General features: G+C 37.6%; 1 protein-coding gene across 5 annotated transcripts in view; it reads right to left on the reverse strand.

Annotated features, from left to right (window-relative positions):
- LOC109938235 (inactive ubiquitin carboxyl-terminal hydrolase 53) overlaps positions 1–20,708 on the reverse strand; it is an 84,570-nt gene that overhangs the window by 25,391 nt on the left and 38,471 nt on the right. For all 5 annotated transcript variants that reach the window (XM_048596850.1, XM_048596833.1, XM_020536681.2 and 2 more), the window contains 6 exons: positions 19,309–19,458; positions 17,829–17,991; positions 12,311–12,481; positions 9,110–9,259; positions 4,167–4,833; positions 436–503 (listed from right to left, as the gene is read on the reverse strand). In XM_048596850.1, the coding sequence (XP_048452807.1) occupies positions 436–503; positions 4,167–4,833; positions 9,110–9,259; positions 12,311–12,481; positions 17,829–17,991; positions 19,309–19,458 (1,369 nt within the window). The remainder of the gene's footprint in view (positions 1–435; positions 504–4,166; positions 4,834–9,109; positions 9,260–12,310; positions 12,482–17,828; positions 17,992–19,308; positions 19,459–20,708) is intronic.

Consider the following 20,708-nt stretch of genomic DNA (forward strand, 5'->3'; position numbering starts at 1 on the left):
TAATTATTCATGCAAGACAAATTTTCTTTTTTATTCTTTGGAAATAATAGGCACTTATTAACCACCAACAGTAGCATATGTCAGATAAAATAAATTTAAATACATCCAAACTAAGTTGATAAATGTAGTAAGAATCAACGAGTGCAACAATGAATGGACAGAATTATGAAAAAGGGATATTGTATACCTCTATTCCAATATCAATCACAATTAGAATAAACACTCAGGAACATTGGAGAGAAATTGTAAGATCACCCCCAATTGCAATTTTGTTAACCTGTGTTTGGAATTTGACTGTCAACATATTAAACTTTTTAAACATTGTCTAATAGTTGTAAATCCTCCTACTTACAATTCACAAACTACATCATAAAAGACCATGACTAACAGTTATGCAATATACAGTTTGAGTACAAAAAATAGAACAAACTTTACCTTCATTAACTGGAAACCTGAGAGAATGATTGGGACACGCATTAGGTTTGTATAATTCTTGCTGACACCTGAAGTACATTAAAATAAAAAGGAGATGTAAACTCCCAAGGACATTTATCTATTGAGGAGATCCTCAACTTCAAAACCAGTCTAAAACTATACACAACAATTTGAACTAGTGTAATCCTTTTGCATTTAAACCACATACAAAGGTCCTTAAATGTCTATACAATTTATTTTTAACACTATATATTCTTTATTTAAAAGAATAATGTTTCAAAAATTGTACAGTAGAGCAATTCATATACTATAATGTGGTTTTTCTGGTTTCTAATTATATTTGTGTGTGTATCAGTTAAAGTTTCTGATAGGAATTCTGGAATAACAGACCCCCCATGACCAGTTCCAACACTCTCGCTCCACCTGGACCCTTCCCTCTGACCTTTACCTGCATTTGATCTGCTCATTGAGAACTGTCGACGTGACATTGGTCGCCTCAATTTCTCTGACACCCCCAACTCCCATCAACCCCGACTCACGCAATCCAACATATCTTCCTCCGAACTGACTGTACTCCGTACGCTTAGATCCAACCCTGTCTTTGTTATTAAGCCTACTAACAAGGGTGGTGCTGTTGTAGTCTGGCAAATTGACCTCTACATTGCAGAGGCTAAGCGTCAGCTCTCAGATACCTCGTCCTATCTTCCCCTCGATCATCCTTACCTGGCCTGGCCTGGCCTACATAAATGTAGCAATGTGGCTGATTCCTAACCATTCTCTGGGCAATTAAGGATGGGCAATAAGTACTAGCCTAGTCAAGGATGGCCATATTCCATGAACAAAAAAATGCCAACTGAAACCTATCATTCCATAATTACACCCTGTTAGTGGCAGTGTTGCAGAAACTTGATAAAAGTATGAAAACTGTAGTGTAATGTGCCTTGATGTTTTCCATCTGAAATGTTAAAAAAAAGAAATTTAAAAATGGGAAAGTTAATAGAAAACACATGCAGAATCAAAATGTTCAATTTATTACTAGTGTGCTTCCCAGGAGTTACTCACAGTGAATCAAGAACAAATATACTCTTCAGAAGAAGTAAGGCTATGGCATAGAGGAAAATTGGACTGGAACGCATTTTAAAACAATTATAACTACTTACTCTTATACAATGCCTTTAATAGGGAAAGAAATACCCATGTGCTCCACCAGATAGCAAAACAGAAATGGGCACTGAGTCAAAGATATTAGGATAGACAAATAACAGCTCATTTAAAAGGTGAGTTTTAGGAACTGTCCTAAAGTGAGGGACTTAGCAAAGCAATTCTATAACATTATGTCCAAGCTAGCTGAAGGTAAAGCTTCCAATGGCAAAATCATCTAGGATGGAGCGCCACTGGAGACCAGAGTTGGAGAAACAGCAAGTTCTGGATGAGAATTGTAAATTTGAAAAAAATTACAGGGTTAGGAAAGGCAAGACCATGAAAAGATTTAAACGTATGCATGAATCCTTCTTCTTAGGCAGTCCCATACCCTAACTGAGTTCTCGGGTGACTCAATAGTCCAAAGTATGACATACATGCAATAGGTGGTGGTTGGGGGTAATGGGAGGGTGGACAGCTCAGATATGACACTTTTTTTCTCTCTCTCTCACACTGCCAACAAAGTGAAGTTGTGTTGACAGAATGAGACTCGAGGAGTACAGATTCTTCCCAGATACTTTCTCACTTTGGGTGGTCTTGTGTCAGGGCTTCCTAGGTGTCAATAGGGATGCTGCACTTATCCGAAGATCCTTTGAAGGTGCCTTTGAAGTACAGTGTGGCAAAGGTAGAATTTTTAGTGTAAAACCCGTGCTCTCATATGCCTTGATGAGGATGTTGGTGATAGCTTGTAGCTTAGCTTCAGAGGTTGCACAGTAGCAAGCATAGTATGCAGTACATCTGCGCGCACAGTGCATCAGCAAAAATGGAATGATCAATGAGATACGATAGGGGGAGGAAGTAGAATCTGGAGATTAAATATGCATTTACAGTTTTATCAGAATATAGACTGACAACATCAGAAGCAGGTGATGTAGTGAGGCAGTTTAAGGTATCAAAAGTTCGGATAAAGATCCTAAAAGTTCTTCAGATGAACACTGTGCTTCAATTAAGTGAGTGACTTGCAGGAGCATGAGGGGCAGATATTAGGAGGGAATGCATCAATAGCGAGATTACAAACTTTGTCAGCAGAAATTCATTGCTTCAGATATGGCATGGTTAATTAGATATTTTGAATACCTGGAGACTAAATTTAGATAATCCATTCTGCCCATTTTAAAATATACCATTCTTTCATTTTGTATTTTCTATAATAAAATTAAAAAATACAGAAATTCAATAAGCAGAAACGTAGGTATGCATATACAAGAATTTCTCTGCAATACATGCAAAGCAGCCGTAAGATGTGAAATGAAGGGAGAAACTAAATACAATATATAAGAATTACAAATACAATATAATTACATGTTGTCCATTTTGCTTCCATGCAAAAAAGTGAAATACCTGTGCACATAAGCTATTGAACATAATTTGTATATTAATGATATAATCAAAGGAGTTTTATATTTGGAAACATTTCTGGCAGTGATGTGAAGGAAAATAGCAAGTTACACGTGATCATTAGAAGTTAAGATTCAAGTGTAGTCTTCAGATCAGGCTGGGGATAAAGTGTCAAGAATAATCAGATTCAGGCTAAGGAACAACTGAAACACTGGAAGTCAAAAGGGAAAGGCAGAATTTGGAGGTAATAGAGGGGTAAAGGTAGTTTGGAGAGTGAGGTACGGTGAGTTTGGAGGAAGCAGAGGCAGGCAAGGTTAAAATGTGAGGATGATACAGCATGTAAAAATTTACAGTACTTACAATACATTGGTGGAGTTGGAAAGGGAGAGACAAATGTAAACCAGGTAGGGAGAAGGGACAGGTCAATAAGTTGGAGCATGAATGAAGGCAGGTGGTTCAGTAGGGTCAGTAGGTGAGGAAGGGAAGATTGTGTACACTGATATGCCAAGGCAAAGGGAGAAGCCCATGTGGCAAAGAAATGAATATCAGGTGGATGTTGAGAGCGTGGAACTGGATCTAGTGTCCCTTAATGGCAGATTTGAGGATGAGGGCAGTTAGAAGGCAGCAGAGAGGGCTGAGGCAAAAGGATAGCAGAAGTGGTGGAACACAAGAGCAGAGGCAAGATTAAGTGGAGAGGAAAAAATGGGGAGGGTAGGACAAGGCTGAATGGGCAATTGGGAACACAAGCTTTCCCATGATATTTGGTCACTACTGGCATTAAAAAAAATGAATAAGGAACACTGGTACAATGCCTAAAATATTTACTCTGAAATCAATCACTCTGGGAGACAAAGGGTTTAAAAGAAGTAGCAACTGTGTTGTCATTAGTGGCACAAAATGTCCTCCTCATGAATTTACACCAATACCACGAGTAGTTGATTATAAATTTGTACGTCAGAAGTAATAAAAGATGATGAAGTTTGACACAAAGGTTGTGTACTGACAGGAAACATGCACAGTTTAGTAATTTTTCTGAATATTGCAAATATTTAGAGATCTTAACATACTAGGAAATAGCATGGATTAACAAAATTGAATATAAAAATAAACACTATTTTACTGCTTGAGTTATAGTGCATTAAGAAATTAGAGAAGAAAGGCTTCTCTGATAATTAATGTAAAAAGAGAGTTACCTGTTGCTAAATGAATCTTGAATATTCTTCAAGTGCTTTCCATTGAAAGTTTCCATGGCCAAAGCATTATAACTAACCGAGTTATTGCTGAGTCGATCATTGCTTTCATACCCTGCTTCAATTTTCTGCACTTGACAACTGGTTTCAGTCATGTTGCTTTTGTCTTTTTCTGGATTTGATTTTCCATCCGCCTCCAAAGAACTTACACTTCCTTGTTTGAGTTCATCTTCATATATGGTCATTAGTTCTTTGTGTTTTCTGTTCTCTCTCAATACGTCATGAGCATTCAGTCCTCTGTTATGCTGTGGTTGGTTAGAAGAACTTGATCTGTGCTTCGGACTGCTTTGCCTTTTGTTTCCATCCTCAAAAATACTGTCCACATTCAGTGTTTCCCGTGATGGTTTCCAAACCTTACCCTTACTTCTATTCCTACCATTGCCTTTGTCCCTTGAATCTTGACTATCAATATCATATTCACTGAAGCTGCTGCTTTTGTTTTTATTGTCAGAAGCATAAAACAATCTGTTTGATGGTGCTGTTGGTTGTGGAGTAGCTCTACCTTCACTCGAAGGTCCTTTCCTGTGACCACTGTGTACATGTTGATCCCAGAAATGTTTCAGACCGTTTCCATGAGGTGGCGTTCCAGATTTTGAAGGAGATCTATCCTCTGAAGATAGTGTGATCACAAGGTAAGAAAATAATAGAATATTAGAAACACAGCATTAATCAGTACAAGAACAAACCAGCACTGTATATGCATAATTTCATAAGTTAAATTACATTGCTACAGGAAGCATTTAAAAAAGGGAGATTACTTGTTATTACTTTATGGTTGCTACCAAAGCATCTATGCACATCTCCCACTAGGGTTCAATTATCTTCTGCTTCTTAATTCTACAAAACCATAAAGTTCCAGTGTTTGATAAAGTACTTCACATGAAACTAATTACTAGTCTAAACAGCAAACTGGCTATGTGGCTTGTGACAGTAGGGATAATTGGCAGATACTCAAATTGGTAGGATGTGACAATCGGATGCCTGCATGGATCTGTGCTGGGGTCTCAATATTTGTCATGGAATAGATAATGGAATCAAACATTTTCAAAATATTAATGGGAACAAATAGCTCCTTTGATCTATTCTACCTCTGCTGGTTGGGAGGTCCAGGACTAGGATTCAGAGTCAAAAATTACCATCAGACATTTCAGGGATGAAATTATGAAAAGACAGTATGCACGTTGGAAATTTCAAACTCTCTTCTGTAAATGATAATTGATGCTAGATAAATTGCTAACCTTAGAACTAAATTTGAAAGAGTTCTGTTAACCATATGCATCAATGCAAATAGGGCAACAGTGGATACATAAAATCAAGTCACACATCATCTATGATCTTGTTGAAGGTACAAAAGAATCAAGTGACTAAATAGCCTTTACCGATTCCCATTTTCTAAAGCAAAAATTATTGCTTTCTGAAATGGAAACGCATTTCATCCAAGTAACCTCTCAATAGCTCAGATAGTTCTCTGCTTCATGATTCCAAACACAACAAGATTTTAAAATGTTAATAAACTATTTTGCAGAGATGCTGTATGACGTGGCACATGGCATGAACAGACCTGACCAACGACCAACATACTACTAAGTAAACGTTTTTAATTGTGTTATTAGCCCAATTGCTAATTGCTCGGTCAGAGATAAACCTACACTAGAGTGTTCAGGAACAAAAAAAATCCATGTCCACCAGTATCTATCAATAATTAATCAACCAGAAAGTCTGCAGATTCAGAAACAATATTGAGAGCCAACAGAGTGGGTTCCAGTGAAGTATATGAGTAGGATAACACTGATTCATCATCATAATATTAAAGTATCATCCAACTAATCTCTCAGGCAACATCACTTTTATAGGCTTAGGTGTGACTATTTATAATTAAATACAGGGACATGTATCTTTAAATATTTATGTACCAGATATGGACACATTATATACTTATCCATGAACTTCATTTGCTCACTACCTTGAAAATTTTCAGTGAAAGATGGAGGTTGAATAATTTACTTCTCAGATGATTTTTCAGATATACTCATGTTTTCAATTCAGAAGAACAGTTTAATCTTAGCAGCAGGGCAGTTTTATAGGTTCGTAGAACCTCCAGGTTGTTAGAGTTTAAGAAATTTCTTAGCTGTCAGAATTCCAGGTCCTCAGAACTGAAGGGAGGTTACGTCAAAATTACAAAGAAGTCTTAGAACTATTTCAATAATCAAAGAAAGAAAACTGTACAGAGTCAGTTAAATAAGGAAATTAAAGATTAAAAATAGAAGGGATATTACTCTGGGATTGAGTATTTTAAAAATGTATTGCTGGGTAAAAGGTTAAATCTTTGTTGTTGTGAAGATCAAGATCTTTTCAAATTAACTTTCATTTGGCTCTGTTTGTTGTTTTTCTTTTTTGTGATAAATGTGTTTTGTCCATGAACACTGGCAGCCTAGCATGAATATTTCCAGCAACTAACAACCATAGCAACCAACTACAAAAGTGAAATTTATGATCTAACAAGTATGGTTTCACCCTGGAACCTGACTTGTCCAGTATTACCATCTGCTGGGATCATCATTCAAAAAAAGTAAGAATAGGTGAACCAAACCTTGTCCCCATATTTACAGATCCCTTGATTTTAGTAGGGATCATAACACATTTTCATTACTTTGAAGATTTTTAGAAGTTTCCATACATTTCATTCTTTCTTGTTTCAAATGACATTCTTATCTAACGATTAGCCTAAAACCAAAGACACTACATCTTATTGGAATTCATTCCATACCTCAGTCATAGAGTAATACAGCATGGAAACATGCCCATTGGACCAAACTGGTCCATGCTGACCATGGTGTCCACTTAACTAGTTCCAATTACCCGCATTTGGTTCACATACCACTAAACCATTCCCATCCATATACCAATCCAAATGTTTTTTGAATGTTGCTATTGTACCTGCCTCAACCACTTTTTCTGGCAGCCCATTCCATATACGCACCACTCTCTGCGTGAAGAAGTTGCCCTTTAGGTTCTTCTTAAATCTTTCCCCTCTTACCTTAAACCTATGCCCTCTAGTTTTCAATTCCTCATCCCTGGGAAAAAGACTATATGCATTCATCCTATCTATGCCCCTCATGATTTTATACACCTCAATAAAGTCACCCCTCAATCTCCTACGTTCCAAGGAATAAAGTCCTATCCTGGCCAACCTCTCCATATAATTCAGGCCTACTAGTCCTGGCAACACCGTTGTAAATCTTCTTCGCACACTTTCCAGTTTAACTATGGTCTTTCCTATAACAGGGTGACCAAAACTGCATAGAATACTCCAAGTGCAGCCTCAACAATGACTTACACAACTGTAACATAACATCCCAACTCCTATACTCAATGCCTTGACCAATGAAGGCCAGCATGCTAAATCCCTTCTTCACCACCCTGTCTACCTGTGACACCACTTTCAACAAATTATGTACTTGTACTCCTTGGTCCCTCTGTTCAACAACACTCCTCAGAACCTTACCATTTACTGTATAAATCCTACCTTTGTTTGACTTTCCAAAGTGCAACACCTCACACTTACCTGTATTGAATTGCATTTGCCAACCCTCAGCCCACTTCCCCATCTGATCAAGATTCCTCGCTGTCAATGATACCTCCTAATTTTGTATCATCCTCAAACTTACTAATCATGCCTTGTACATTCACATCCAGATCATTTATGTAAATAAAAAGTAACAAAGGCCCCAGCACTGACCCCTTTGGCACACCACTAGTCACAGGCCTCCAGTCCGAGAAACAACCTTCAACTATCACTCTCTGCTTCCTACTATCGAGCTAATTTCAAATTCAATTAGCTAGCTCTCCCTGCATCCCATGCAACTTAACCTTCATGACTAACCTGCCGTGTGGGGTCTTGTCAAAAGCCTCATTAAAGTCCACATAGACAACATCAACTGACCTACCCTCATCTATCCTCTTCGTTACCTTTTCAAAAAAATGCAAAGATTTGTCAGACTTGGGCAATTTTTAGTTATATTTAAAGCATTGCCAGTTTGAAACCTCGCAACCCCAACATAACGTTGTTTGAAATTAAACGCAAATAGTGATCCTTGTATCCTGTTACCATTTCTAGATTCAACACTGCACAACTAATTACACAAGTATAACCTTCCAAGGCAAGTACAGCTTAGAAATTACAGATGCACAATATGAATAGAATATAATTTTTCAATGTTTATTACTTTGGGCGTGTAAAATCAACAATGTAGTTGAAAAATACTGGCACAAATATAAAAACATAGCCTGGATTAACACGCAGATGAAGTCGTGTTAAAAATGTATGGGGAACACAAACCATCTTTTAGTATTATACTTATATGCAAAAAATCACCTTTGGGATCCATGAACATTTCAATGAATAATAGGAGGGAAGATTCCTATATATATTACAAATGAGGCTTACAAAGAAGCCTTTAGTACATATTCTTGAACAATTAGTTAATACAGATCATCAAAACAAGGGTATTTCTACATTAAATCCTTTCTAACTAGGTCTGCTGTAAGTATTGCACTCTGAAAGTGGAAACTCTCAACGTTCTAGAAGTCCAAATCAACCACCCATTATCTTGAATACCATCTTCACTGTATGAAAATTATACTTTGCCTTATTTCATTTGAGCACGAAAGCAGCAGGTTAAAAAATTAATCATTTAGATTTGGACTTCCAGTTACAGTCAAAGGGAATGGAAGTATTGATCTAGCTCAAAATCAGAAGACAGCAGATTTCTCTTCCTAAATGTGGGCAACAGCAAGAAAGCTTTAAAATGCCAGTATATCACCGTTCAAGTATTTACAAGATCAGTGCCGATCCCTACAGTAAAAAGTAAGTCAAAAACATGAACCTTTCTGTCTGCCGTAGTCAGCTCTTCTTGTTAGCTTATCATTTTCTATTTTCAGGGGTTGTGAAGAACTCCTCGCATTGTGTGGCTTTTGAGCCTGATCTTTTGAACGGTCTCGGAATCGAAAAGGATTTTCATCAGGAAATACTTTAACTGTAAAAACACAAGTGTACGTTTTTGTTCAATAGTGATATGCCATATAATGCTACAAATGAGAAAAAAAATGTAGGTCGCTTTCCTACATCTGAAAATGTGTTTGGACTGTCATGTACTTTTTATTGTTAGAAGTTAAAGGGTATAAAAACATATGCATGTCAGACAATGTTTGCATTTGTTAACGACTGTGATTAATACAAGGCTTATAACCTTCAAAGCTGTTGTCCAACAAGCAAAATAATGAACAAACTTTTAATCATTTGACAGTAGGAAGGAAAGAAAGTGAGGCTTATCATGTTCAAGGGTAATAAGCATGAATTATCAGTAAATACAAGTCAAACACCGGAAGTCGTTTGTATATATTTCATTTCTGACTGTGTTGCTGCCACAACACAGAAGCTGTGAACACGTTATTTTAAAAGTGAATTTATTAAAGATAACCTTTCAAGAATCCTCCAAAAATAAAACCTGTACACAAGGAAATCAGGCAAGCAAGGAGTGAGATAAGTGGGCACCATTTCCTACTCAACTCAGCAGAAATTCTCTTCACAGTAATATAACAATGAGACTAGAGAAAGTGGTGTCCAATTATGCCTACACTACTGAAAGTGGAAGGTTTGATATTAAAATAAGAAGCCACAAAAGGATACAGATGGTAGATGAACAAAAAAGTAGATGAAATTCCATGTTATATGAACCAGCATGTTCTCTCATCTTGCTGGTTCATTAACCAAATGCCACAGACCTATCTACCAGCTATGTTCTTTAGGACTTGACTTACTGAGTCAATTGTGGTGTTACCAAGCCCACTCTATATTCTTCATTCATTGGAATGTGGGTGTCACTAGCTAGATCAGCATTTGTTGCCCATCCCTAGATGTCCTTGAGAAGATGGTGGCAAAATTACCGCACTGCTGTGGTCCATATACTGTAAATAGATCTACAATGAACTTAGAAAGGTAATTCCAGGATTCCGACCAGCAACACTGAATGAACGGTGATATATTTCCAAGTCAGGATGCTGTCTGGTTTGGAGAGGAACTTGTAAGAGATAGTGTGTCCACGTATCCACTGTTCTTGACCTTCTACATGGAAGTAGTTGCAGGTTTAAAAACTGAAGTGTCCCACCTAGACCATATTCTGCACTCTTCATTGTTTCCTTAACTGGTGTTCAACGGAGTACTGATTTGTCATCCGGGGTGGAGATGTGGACTGTACATGGTAATCAGCAGGATTCCTTGTCATTTTTGACCTGATGCCATGAGACTTCATGAGGCCCAGAGTTCATGTTGAGAACAAGGAAAATTGAGGTAACAAGTTCCTTGTTAGGCCATTTTAGAGGTTACTTAACAATCAATTACAGCGCTGTAGTTGTGGAGCGTGAGCCTGGAACAAACCAGATAGGATAACCATCTTCCAGTCACTAAGGTGATTAGTAAACGAGATTAGTAAACCAGATCAGTTTTTACAATAGACTTAATTGGATTTTTAACTGAATATTTTTAATGAATTCAAATTCAACATCTGCTTTAATAGGATTCAAACTCAGGTCCTCAGAAAATTACTTGGGTCTCTGGATTACAATGTAGCAACAATACCATCATGCCATTTTTCTCCAATCCTTGAAATATAGAGAGAGCATAACGTGCATTCAAGATACTGCCTGATATGAAGACACATGTATGAATAAAAAATACTTATTGTCAAGGCTGATTTCACTTGACAAAAATATTAAAGGGAATACAATTCATATTGTCAAACATTATGAAAGGATGGGACAGAATAAAGAAGAACAGACTGTTTCCAGCACTTCGGACATCCAATGTGTGAGAACGAATATTAAACATTAAGTGCAGGAGTTAGGAAAGACAGCAAGCTTTTTTTTAAAATCAAAGTTAAACGCCTAGAATTTGATATCAAGTTAGTGATTGAAATAGTGACCATGTTAACATTTGAGAACAGGTCAAATACGTAGGTGATGGTGGAAGGAATAATGAAACGTAACAGGCAGAGGGAGTAAAAGTACAGTTCACGTAGGAGATAAACACCAGCAAAAGGCTAATTGGGTCCAAGGTCTTTTAGTTATGTTACAATTACTATCTTAAACTATGCAACTTCAACACTTGTTTTCCAACCTCAAATTAATATGTTCAAAACATTTTCATTCACTTCGCTGAACAAAAAAAATCATATGAATATAATAGCCTAAAATTTCTTGGCAGATTTAAGGAAACATCATGGAACTCTTTTACATTACAGAGCTAAAAAATGAGTGAAAACTTGTACTACAAATGAAAACAAAGCACTGGAGAAAATTTGAACATAGCTATCTGATACAAATTCAATAAATTCCTTTCAGGTTAGTGGGATAAGAAACTGCATGAGCTAGACATTTAGAATCCTAAACATATTTAACAATCACTAGAACATACATTATAAATAAGGGTACTAACAATATCAAAAAGCAACGAATCAAAGTATCTGGAGAAAAAGAACTGTGGAAGCTGGAAATCAGAAAAAAATATTTCTGGAAAAACTCAGCATCTGTGGAGAGAAAGCAGAGTTAATGTTTCGGGTCCAGTGACCCTTCTTCAGAAGGATCTGGAGAGTTGGATCCAGTATAGCCAGTAATCCTGAAACTTCAAAATGCATGAAGATGAACAAACCACAAAGAACAAATTAGTATATTGCTGGACAATGGGTAGTATTAAGTATTCCTGATTCCCATTGGTCACTAAACAAAGCACAGCCACTCGTCATGTACTAGTTACATTTTGTAGTGTAAGAAGCCAGTGAGGCCTAATGAAATTGCTCAACAACATTTGAGGCCAAGAATGTTAAACTGTATTTAAAAATGTACATTTTAAAATCCCCAGTGAAGAAAAACTAAGAGTTCAGTGAGCAATTTCCAAACACTCCAGAAAATTTGGGAACGTAGAAATAAATTAGCTTTATAGTGCTGCAAAACTCTATTAATGATAATAGGCAGGGCTGCCAGAGTATACAAGTTGAAAATAAATAGTATCAAAATAAATAAATTATACTTACTTAGCCCTCGACCTCGACTATCTTGAATGAAACCCCTCTGGAAGCCTCCTTTAGTATTAGATGGTTGTTTTGGAGGCATTTTCTGGTGACTTGTTTTTGACAATTGGCCTTCGGTTCCACCTTCCCTTACGTGGTCAATCAATCTGGCAGCAGATATTTGCATTTCTTTTTCTATTAGATAAAATATGCATATTCAGTTTAGATGCAAGAATAAAGCTGTCTGACTTCAGGATTTTTCACTACCATTGTCAGCATTAATGAAATGATATGCAAGGCTTCTGACCTCAACTTGAAGCAACTACTGCTTTGTTGGCACCAGGCAAAGTTGATGAAAATTAACCTCAGCAAATTATGCACACCAACTGAATTTCCTCTCTAATTTTAAACAAGGTTCACTTCTGAGCTTTAATCTTTGCTCCTTAAATGAAGTAGCAATGATCTCACGTAACAATGCATGTAATCAGACATACAAAGTGTTTTCCATTCATTCACGGGCTTTGGTCTTTGCTGGCTCAGCCATGATTCACTGCCTATCCCTAATTACAATGGTGGTCAGTTGTCTTCTTGAACCATTACAATCCTTATAATGCGGAACACTGAGTGATGTGGGAGAGAGTTCCAGGATTTTGACCAGTGACGGTGAAGTAATGGCGATATCCTTTCCAAATCAGGATAGTGGGGGTCTTGGAGGAAACCTTGTAAGTAGTGATGATTTTACGTGTCTTTTGCCCTTGTCCTTCTAGGTGGCAGGGATTACAGTTTTGGAAGGTGATGTTGGAAGGGTGTTGGCAAATGCAGTGCATTTTGTTAACTGGTATCCAGCATCTAGAATATTGTCACAGTCTCCCATCCAGGCATTGGGAGACAGAAGAGGAGTTATTTCCTGCAGAATATTAACATCCTGGGAGTTACCATTAAACAGAAACTAAACTGGATTAGCCATGTAAATATTGTGCCTACAGCAGCAGGTTGGAAGCTAGGAATCTTGCAACAAGTAACACATGTCCTGACTCCTCGAAGCCCATTGAGCAATTGTATAAGTCAGGAGTGTGATGGAATCCTCCTCACTCAAAACGCTTGACACCAGCCAATTCAAAGTAGCCTGCTTGATTGGCAGAACATTCACAAATTTTCACTCCATCCACCACCAACACTCAGTAGCAGCAGCATGTAGTATCTATGAGATGCGCTGCAGAAATTCAACAAAGCTCCTTGGACAGTAGCTTGAAAACCCAAAACATCTAGCATCTAGAAGGTCAAAGGCAGTACACACATGGAAAAAACCACCAACTGCAAGTTGCCCTTCAAGCCACCCATCATCCTAACTTGAAAATTTAATCACTATTCCTTCATAGAATCCCTACAGTGAAGCAGTCTTTGGCCCATCAAGTCTATACTGACTGTCCGAACAGCATCTCACCCAGTAGCACAAGGATTAGTCCTAGGTCCTCAGTTATTTACTATCTATATTAATGATATGGAGGAGAAACAAAGTATAATGTGTTCACATTTGTAACATAAAAATAGGTGGGAGGGCACGTTATGATGAGAACATCAGGAATCTGTAAGGTTGAGCAAGAGGGCATAAACCTGATAGATGGAGCTTAATGTCAGAAAGTGAGGGGTGACGTACTTTGGGAGGAAGAATCAAAAAGCAAGACTATCATTTAGATCGACAGAGATTCTAAAAACATACAGCACAGAGGAATGTATTCTTGTGTGTGAACATTGGAGAAATCTGAAATTAGGGAGCATAGTTACAGACTAACGGGGCATTCATTTAAAACGGAGGTGTGAAAAGATTTCTTTTCAGAGTAGTGAGTAGCTGGAATTCACTAAGCCATACAGTTGTGATGCTAGATCACTGAAAGTATTTAAAGAGACAGATTTTGGAAATACCAAGGAGTTGAGGGTTAAGAGATGGTACAGAAGAGAAACTTAGGCAGATCAACTAAATCTTAACAGAATGACAGGGCAGGCTGGAGGGGCTGAAAGGCCTACACCTGCTTCAATTTTTTTAAAAAAATGCTGCATTCCATGTGCGAGGGTTAAAATTCTGGAATTCCCTCCCTATAATCATTGAGTTTCTATCTAAATCAAATGGACTGCACTGGTTCAAGACAGCAGCCCACCATCATTTTCTCAGGGGTAACGAGGGATGAGTCACCTTCTCGAACAGAGTGGCTTGGTGGACCATTTAGGAATCAACCAAACTGCTGCGTCAAATGTAGATCAGTCCAAGCAAAAAGGGCAGATTTCTTTCCATAGAGATTACTTTTTACAACAACTGAGGATAGTTTCATGGTCATCATTATCGAGACTAGTTAATTGAATTTCACCAATTGCTATCATGAGATTTGGACTTGCAAACCCAGGACACTAGCCTGAACCATTGGTTCACTTGCTAGTAACATTACCACCATGCCACCACCCCCTCCACTATTCGCACAGTCAGATGGGCTGGGTATTGTTTGTCATTTGGCAAATGTCAATTTTTCCCCCCCACCCCAAAAAGAAATGGCTACTCTTGAGATTTTCCTGGGCCCTACCTTTTAAATTCTGGCTGCTATTTTTAGATTTTCAGTGATTCCTATTTCATTCTCACCAACTCCTTAAGTGAGATTTTCTAATTAACCTGTTCAGGGATGTCATTTCACATCTCTGCAGTAGGTTGGGCTTTTACCTGAGCCCCCTGACTCAGAGGTTGTGCTCTGCTATTACTACTCCACACTTTTAGTTGATGCACCCATGTGTAGTAACATCACTTCTGAATTTGTGTTTACATATTGTAAGAACTCATCAACAACCACAATAATCATGTCTGCTCCATTAAAACTGAAACCACAGCACACAAGGAAAGCATTAATTCCCTACATGCCAGCCTATTTGAATCGGCATAAGACAACAGGTACTAGTTAGCAACGAACGTAATTTTCCTTCTCAAAAATAGGGACACAATTCTATACAAAAATTAGCCAACATCCTAATCCCACATTCTGCAGATCGGAGAAACCAACGGTTGCATGTTTTGTCACTGTACCGGTAATTCAAGTGATTCTGTCTGCGCAAGACTCCTTGAGATGCCATAACATGTAAATGTGATTCTTTGAAAAAGCCTCTTCAATATTAAATTACCCAATTGCGTGTTCATTACAATAACATCAAATTCATTCAACCCTGCACAGACAACATCCCGTGAACTTCTTCAGCCACAAACTAGAAATTAATTGACAAGGAACTTGTTAACTCAATTTTCCTGGTTCTCAGTTAGCTGAATATTGAATAGTTGAAAATCAAAAACTGTTCTCTCCCCAGGACCCTAGCTTCATGAACCACTTTCTCCTGCTTCCTCTAGTTTGGCCTTGGCGAACCACATTTCCTCCAATCTTGCTGCCATTCACCTAATTGCTACTGTAATCACAGGCCGGTTCTTTCTGATGATTGCTGCTGCTTGAGTCTACCAGCACCAAATGCAAGAAAGAACCAGTCAATGATTAGATTCTGTCCCTTTCATTTAATGGTGGAAGGGGCCTCTCTTTTCTGACTGGTCATCCAAGCAACTGAAATTTGTTAAGTGCTTGGTGACTTTGGGGATGAATTTGCCCACTGACTGTATGTACTTCCAGCACTGGAAGGGAATATAGAAAAGTGTTTATTTTTTTTTTTTTTTAAGTTGACAGAAGCTGGCAAAGTATTGCTAGAAGAATCTGTGTATTCCTGGATGCAAACTCAAGATTCCAAGATATAAGTATCTAAGAAGAAAATTAATAGAACACAACAAGCACCTAGCAAAGTAAGTGGTTTGGTGATCTTTAGTGCAAAGGATTAAAAGATGACAGCAATAAAGTCTTACAGAAAATGTTGATGATCATGAGACCAAAACTGGAGTACTGTTTATAGCTTTGGACTCCTTACCAAAGGAAGGATACACGAACCTTAAGAGGGTATACATGCAAATGGTTCACTAGGTGATTCCTGGGAGAGATCAAGTAGATTAGGCATATGTCCAAAATGCAGTTCAGTAAAATTTGTCATTCTTCTTTAATCAGGAAGCAACATAAGAGCAGGAGTAGGCCATTCAAGCCATCAAATTTGCTCCAGTATTAAGTTAGAAAATGGTTCAGCTTCCTTAATGCTACTTTCCCCACACCATCTTCAAATCCCTTGATGTCATTAGTTTCATATAACTGTCAATTTCTATCTTGAATATGCTCAGTGATTCAAGCTTCTACTGGCCTCTAGGGTAGAAAATTCCAGAGATTCTTCACACTGAGTGAAGAAATTCCTTAGGTTGGTCCTATATCGATAGTCTTAAAATAAAAGGCAATGTCCTCGGTTTCTAGAGTCTATAATCAGAGGAAACTTCCTTTCTACATGTACTGTCCACTCCTTTAAAATTTTTGCACATTTCCAAGAGATCACCTCATTATTCTAAACCTGTGATAAATCAAGCCCAGCTACATCAATCTCTTCTAAAGCAATCCTGCCATCCCAGGAATTGGGTCTGTTGAACCTGCATTGTCCTCCCTCTCTGGCAAGTATACCCTTGCTCAGGTACATAGAGCAAAAGTACAGAATAGTCCAGATGTGTTATCACTGATACCGCATACAATAGCTGCAAGGGATTTTTACTTCGCTACTCAAATTTTCTTGTGATGAAGGCCAACATACCATTTGCCTTCTTAACTGTTGTGCTGCACAGTAGCTTTCAGTGATTCATGATAAAGGACATCAACATTTTCCAGTCTTTCACCAATGTAGAAATGCAATGACTTTGCTTTTCCCTCTATCAAAGTGGATAACTTTATAATTAATCACATTATATTCCACTGCCATGTGCTTAGCCAATGCCAATTATGCCACATAAAATGTATTAATAAAATATTCTGCACACAGCCCTTTTTCTGTGGTTTGAATTGAGCTTTCTACTTCAATTAAAGCAGCAGATTTTGATCTGGAGCAAGATAAACAATGAAATGAATAATGAGTAAATTTGTTTTGCTGGTGTTGATGTTTGTGTGTTGGACAGGAAACTGGGAAGAAAAAAAAACTGCTTTTCTTTGGAAAAGTTGCACTGGATCCATTACATCAACCTTTGATGAATGCTGGACTTTAGTTTAAAGAAACCTGACACTTCTAGCGCTGCAGCACTTAGTAGGGACCGCACTGAAGTGTTGGCTTTAAGTAGTTTTGGAGTGGACGAGGTCTTTTAGCTCAGGGTTAAGATTGCAATCACAAATTCAAGCTGACATTTAACAAATATTTTAAAACAAGAGCTGCTGGTACTAATTCCCAATTAATACACTTCTAGAATTACTGCAATGGATAAGATAACATACAAATAAGAGCACTTGCTCATTGGCAAATACATCTGCCAGTTTACACAACATAAAATAAATGATAGACAAACCGTGATGAATTACAAATAGAATCTAAAAAGTTACGATACTTGACATGGGTATAAAGACTTAAATTAAAAATTTAAAAGCAAGTCTTTTTTTAAAAGGTGTAAACTCACCTGAATCCTCTCCATCTGTTCTACAGTGAGCAGACTGTAGGTTGTGAATTGTTACATCCTCCATATTGACCGGCAAACCATTGGGATTAGCATAAAACAACAGCAGGGGTTGGAAGTGACCTCGGACACACTTGGAAAGCACATCTTTCCACTTTGATCCAACCTATCAGACGAATATTTTTTTAAAAACTGAAATAGCTTACATACATCATACATAACAGACCTAGTTGTAACGTAGCTTTTAACTGAACAGCTGGAGTTGTAAAGCCAAACTCTGCAGCAGCCACATGTGGGAGTCAACAGCTACAACTTGAGTATTGAGGTCCGAGAAAGGATTGCTCTTGACAGGAGAAGCACCTTGACTGCCCGATTCGTAGGGAACCATGGGGTCATTAACCATGACTGGAGCAAGAAAGGTCGACTGGAAGATTGTTTCTCATTCCTCATAGGTTACCATGAGGAGACTGCCCAGAAGAAGGAACCTAACTCAGTACCTCTTTCAAAGGTTTCCACTCTTTATTCACCAAACTACTGCAGAGCTGCTCAAATGGCTTTAGTATATTCAGAAGTTGGAACTGCTAGCCTGATATTCAAATACTGAGTCCAGCCAATTTCCTTACCACTTTTCTCTCTTTCACCTAACATCTAACCTTCAATAGCAACTTGTTGTCCTGGCTGTCAGGTTTAAGTACTGGCTTGGGGAAAAGGGGATTTTAGACTAATAGTCCGAATAGTTTGTTAGTGATTTTAAGAGTTTGTATGATTGCCATCCTTAGATTTTTGTAAAGTACTTGTCATTAGTAATAAATAGTTATTCCCGTTTTAGGTCAAACGAATGGTGTCAGAAGTCTTTGTAATAAGTGTAGCTCAGGGACAGTAAATCGAAGTTCTCGTTGATTGGGAGGAGTTATTGCGGTAATGTCATAAAACATGCATCACATATGACAGACCCGTGGTTCTCCACTTTGAGATTGTCCGTGTGATTAATTCACTATGACGAGTCAAATGGTTATCCAACCTTTGGATTAATTTAACCAATCTATTCATTTCAACTACTCCTTGTAGTAGCAAATATCACATTCTAAATACTATTGCTGAGAAAAGTTCCTCATAAATTACAACAGATCTATTAATGACTACATTATACGTATGATCTCAAGCATTGCCTTTTCCACATCATGGTTTCCTATCAAATCCAAACTTTTTGAGGCAGACTCAGGGGACCAACTGTTCTTTAGCTGCCAATAAATTTTAATGCTCTATTGTTCACCTCCTCAACTTTCCCTTTTCAAGAGAAAGAAGCATGTGCTTGTTCAATCCTTACTGACATATATAATTTTGTTCCCATATTCACCCAAAAAGGATTTAAAAATCTTCACTGTCTTCTTTTTTTTTTTAAAAAGTAATCCAAACAGCAAAATGGTGCATCATAGAAATTGGATGCACCAACATATACACAAATTATTAATTTAAAGCTCACCTCCTTAACTGTAGCATCATCAAAGAAAATCCACTTGGAGCTTTTTGTATGAAAGGCAAAGGTGCAATAGTGTCTGCTGGAATAGCATACCATTCCAACAAGAACCAATTCACTTCTCTTAGCCCGTTCATCAGTTGCTTGGAAGAAAAGCTTTTAAAAAAAAATGCACATTAATGAAGCTTAATCATTGCATATTTTTAATTGTGAAGTTTTATGCTTTATTTCCTCTTAAAAGGAATATTAATATATGTTTAGATTTTTAACAAAACTTCTCTCTACCCATGTTACATATTAGGGATAAACCATATAGATCTCACCAATACAAGATTTATGTAGTTAAATTTGAAGTATCGAATCGAGTGCTATGTAAAGCATAAAGTTAATTTCTTTTAACAATGTAATACCCTTCCCAATGAGTGTCCTTCACATCTTCGATGTTATTTCTGGGAGTCCACTCTATCTATTCCCTAAAGCAGGAATTCCTTATCAACACCAGAAAGTCTATTATAATGTACACAGAGTATTTCGGCTACATTTTGACCATTAAAATCGAGACAAACAGAAAATGCAGGGTGGATTTAATTATGTTTACAGCTGAAAGAACGAATGATCAGATTCCTGAATTAAGTCCATAAGACTATCAGATATAACAGCAGAATTAGGCCAATTGACCAATCAAGTCTGTTTTGCCATTTGATCATGGCTGATATGTTTCTCAACTCATTCTCTTGCCTTCTCCCCATAACCTCTCATCCCCTTACTAATCAAGAATCAAATGATTTCTGTCTTAAAAACACTCAGTGGCATGGCCTCCACAGCCTTCAGTGGCAATGAGTTCCACAGATTCACCACCTTCTAGCTGAAGAAGTTCCTTATCATCTCAGTTCTAAAGGGTCATGCCCTCACTGAGGCTGTGCCACTGGGTCCTAGTCTCTGCTATGAGTGGAATCATCATGTCCACCTGGGCTTTTTTTTTTTTTTTTTTTTTTAAAAGTTTCAATGATAAAACTCCCCCTCATTCTTCTAAACTCAAATCAAGTACAGACCTAGGGTCCTCTCGAATGCTCCTCATATGACAAGCCTTCATCCCTGGAATCAATCTTGTAAACCTCCTCTAGACCTCCTCCAAGACCAGCACATCCATCCTTAGAAATCAGGCCCAAAGCAACACACAATATATCATGTATGGTCTGACCAGAGCCTTATACATTATCAGCAGTACATTGCTGGTCTTGTGTTCTAGCCCTTGAAATGCATGCTAAAATTGCATTTGCCTTTATAACTGCCAACTGAACTAGTGGTAGTCACTGAAAATATTCATAAGAGGTTGTCAATATACTCCTAACAAAATGACAAAGTTTATTCCAAACCAAAGAATAAAAAACTATTTCAGACTTTGT

This window comes from Rhincodon typus, chromosome 1 (genome assembly GCF_021869965.1).
Source record: "Rhincodon typus isolate 14 chromosome 1, sRhiTyp1.1, whole genome shotgun sequence".
Classification (NCBI taxonomy): Eukaryota; Metazoa; Chordata; class Chondrichthyes; order Orectolobiformes; family Rhincodontidae; genus Rhincodon; species Rhincodon typus.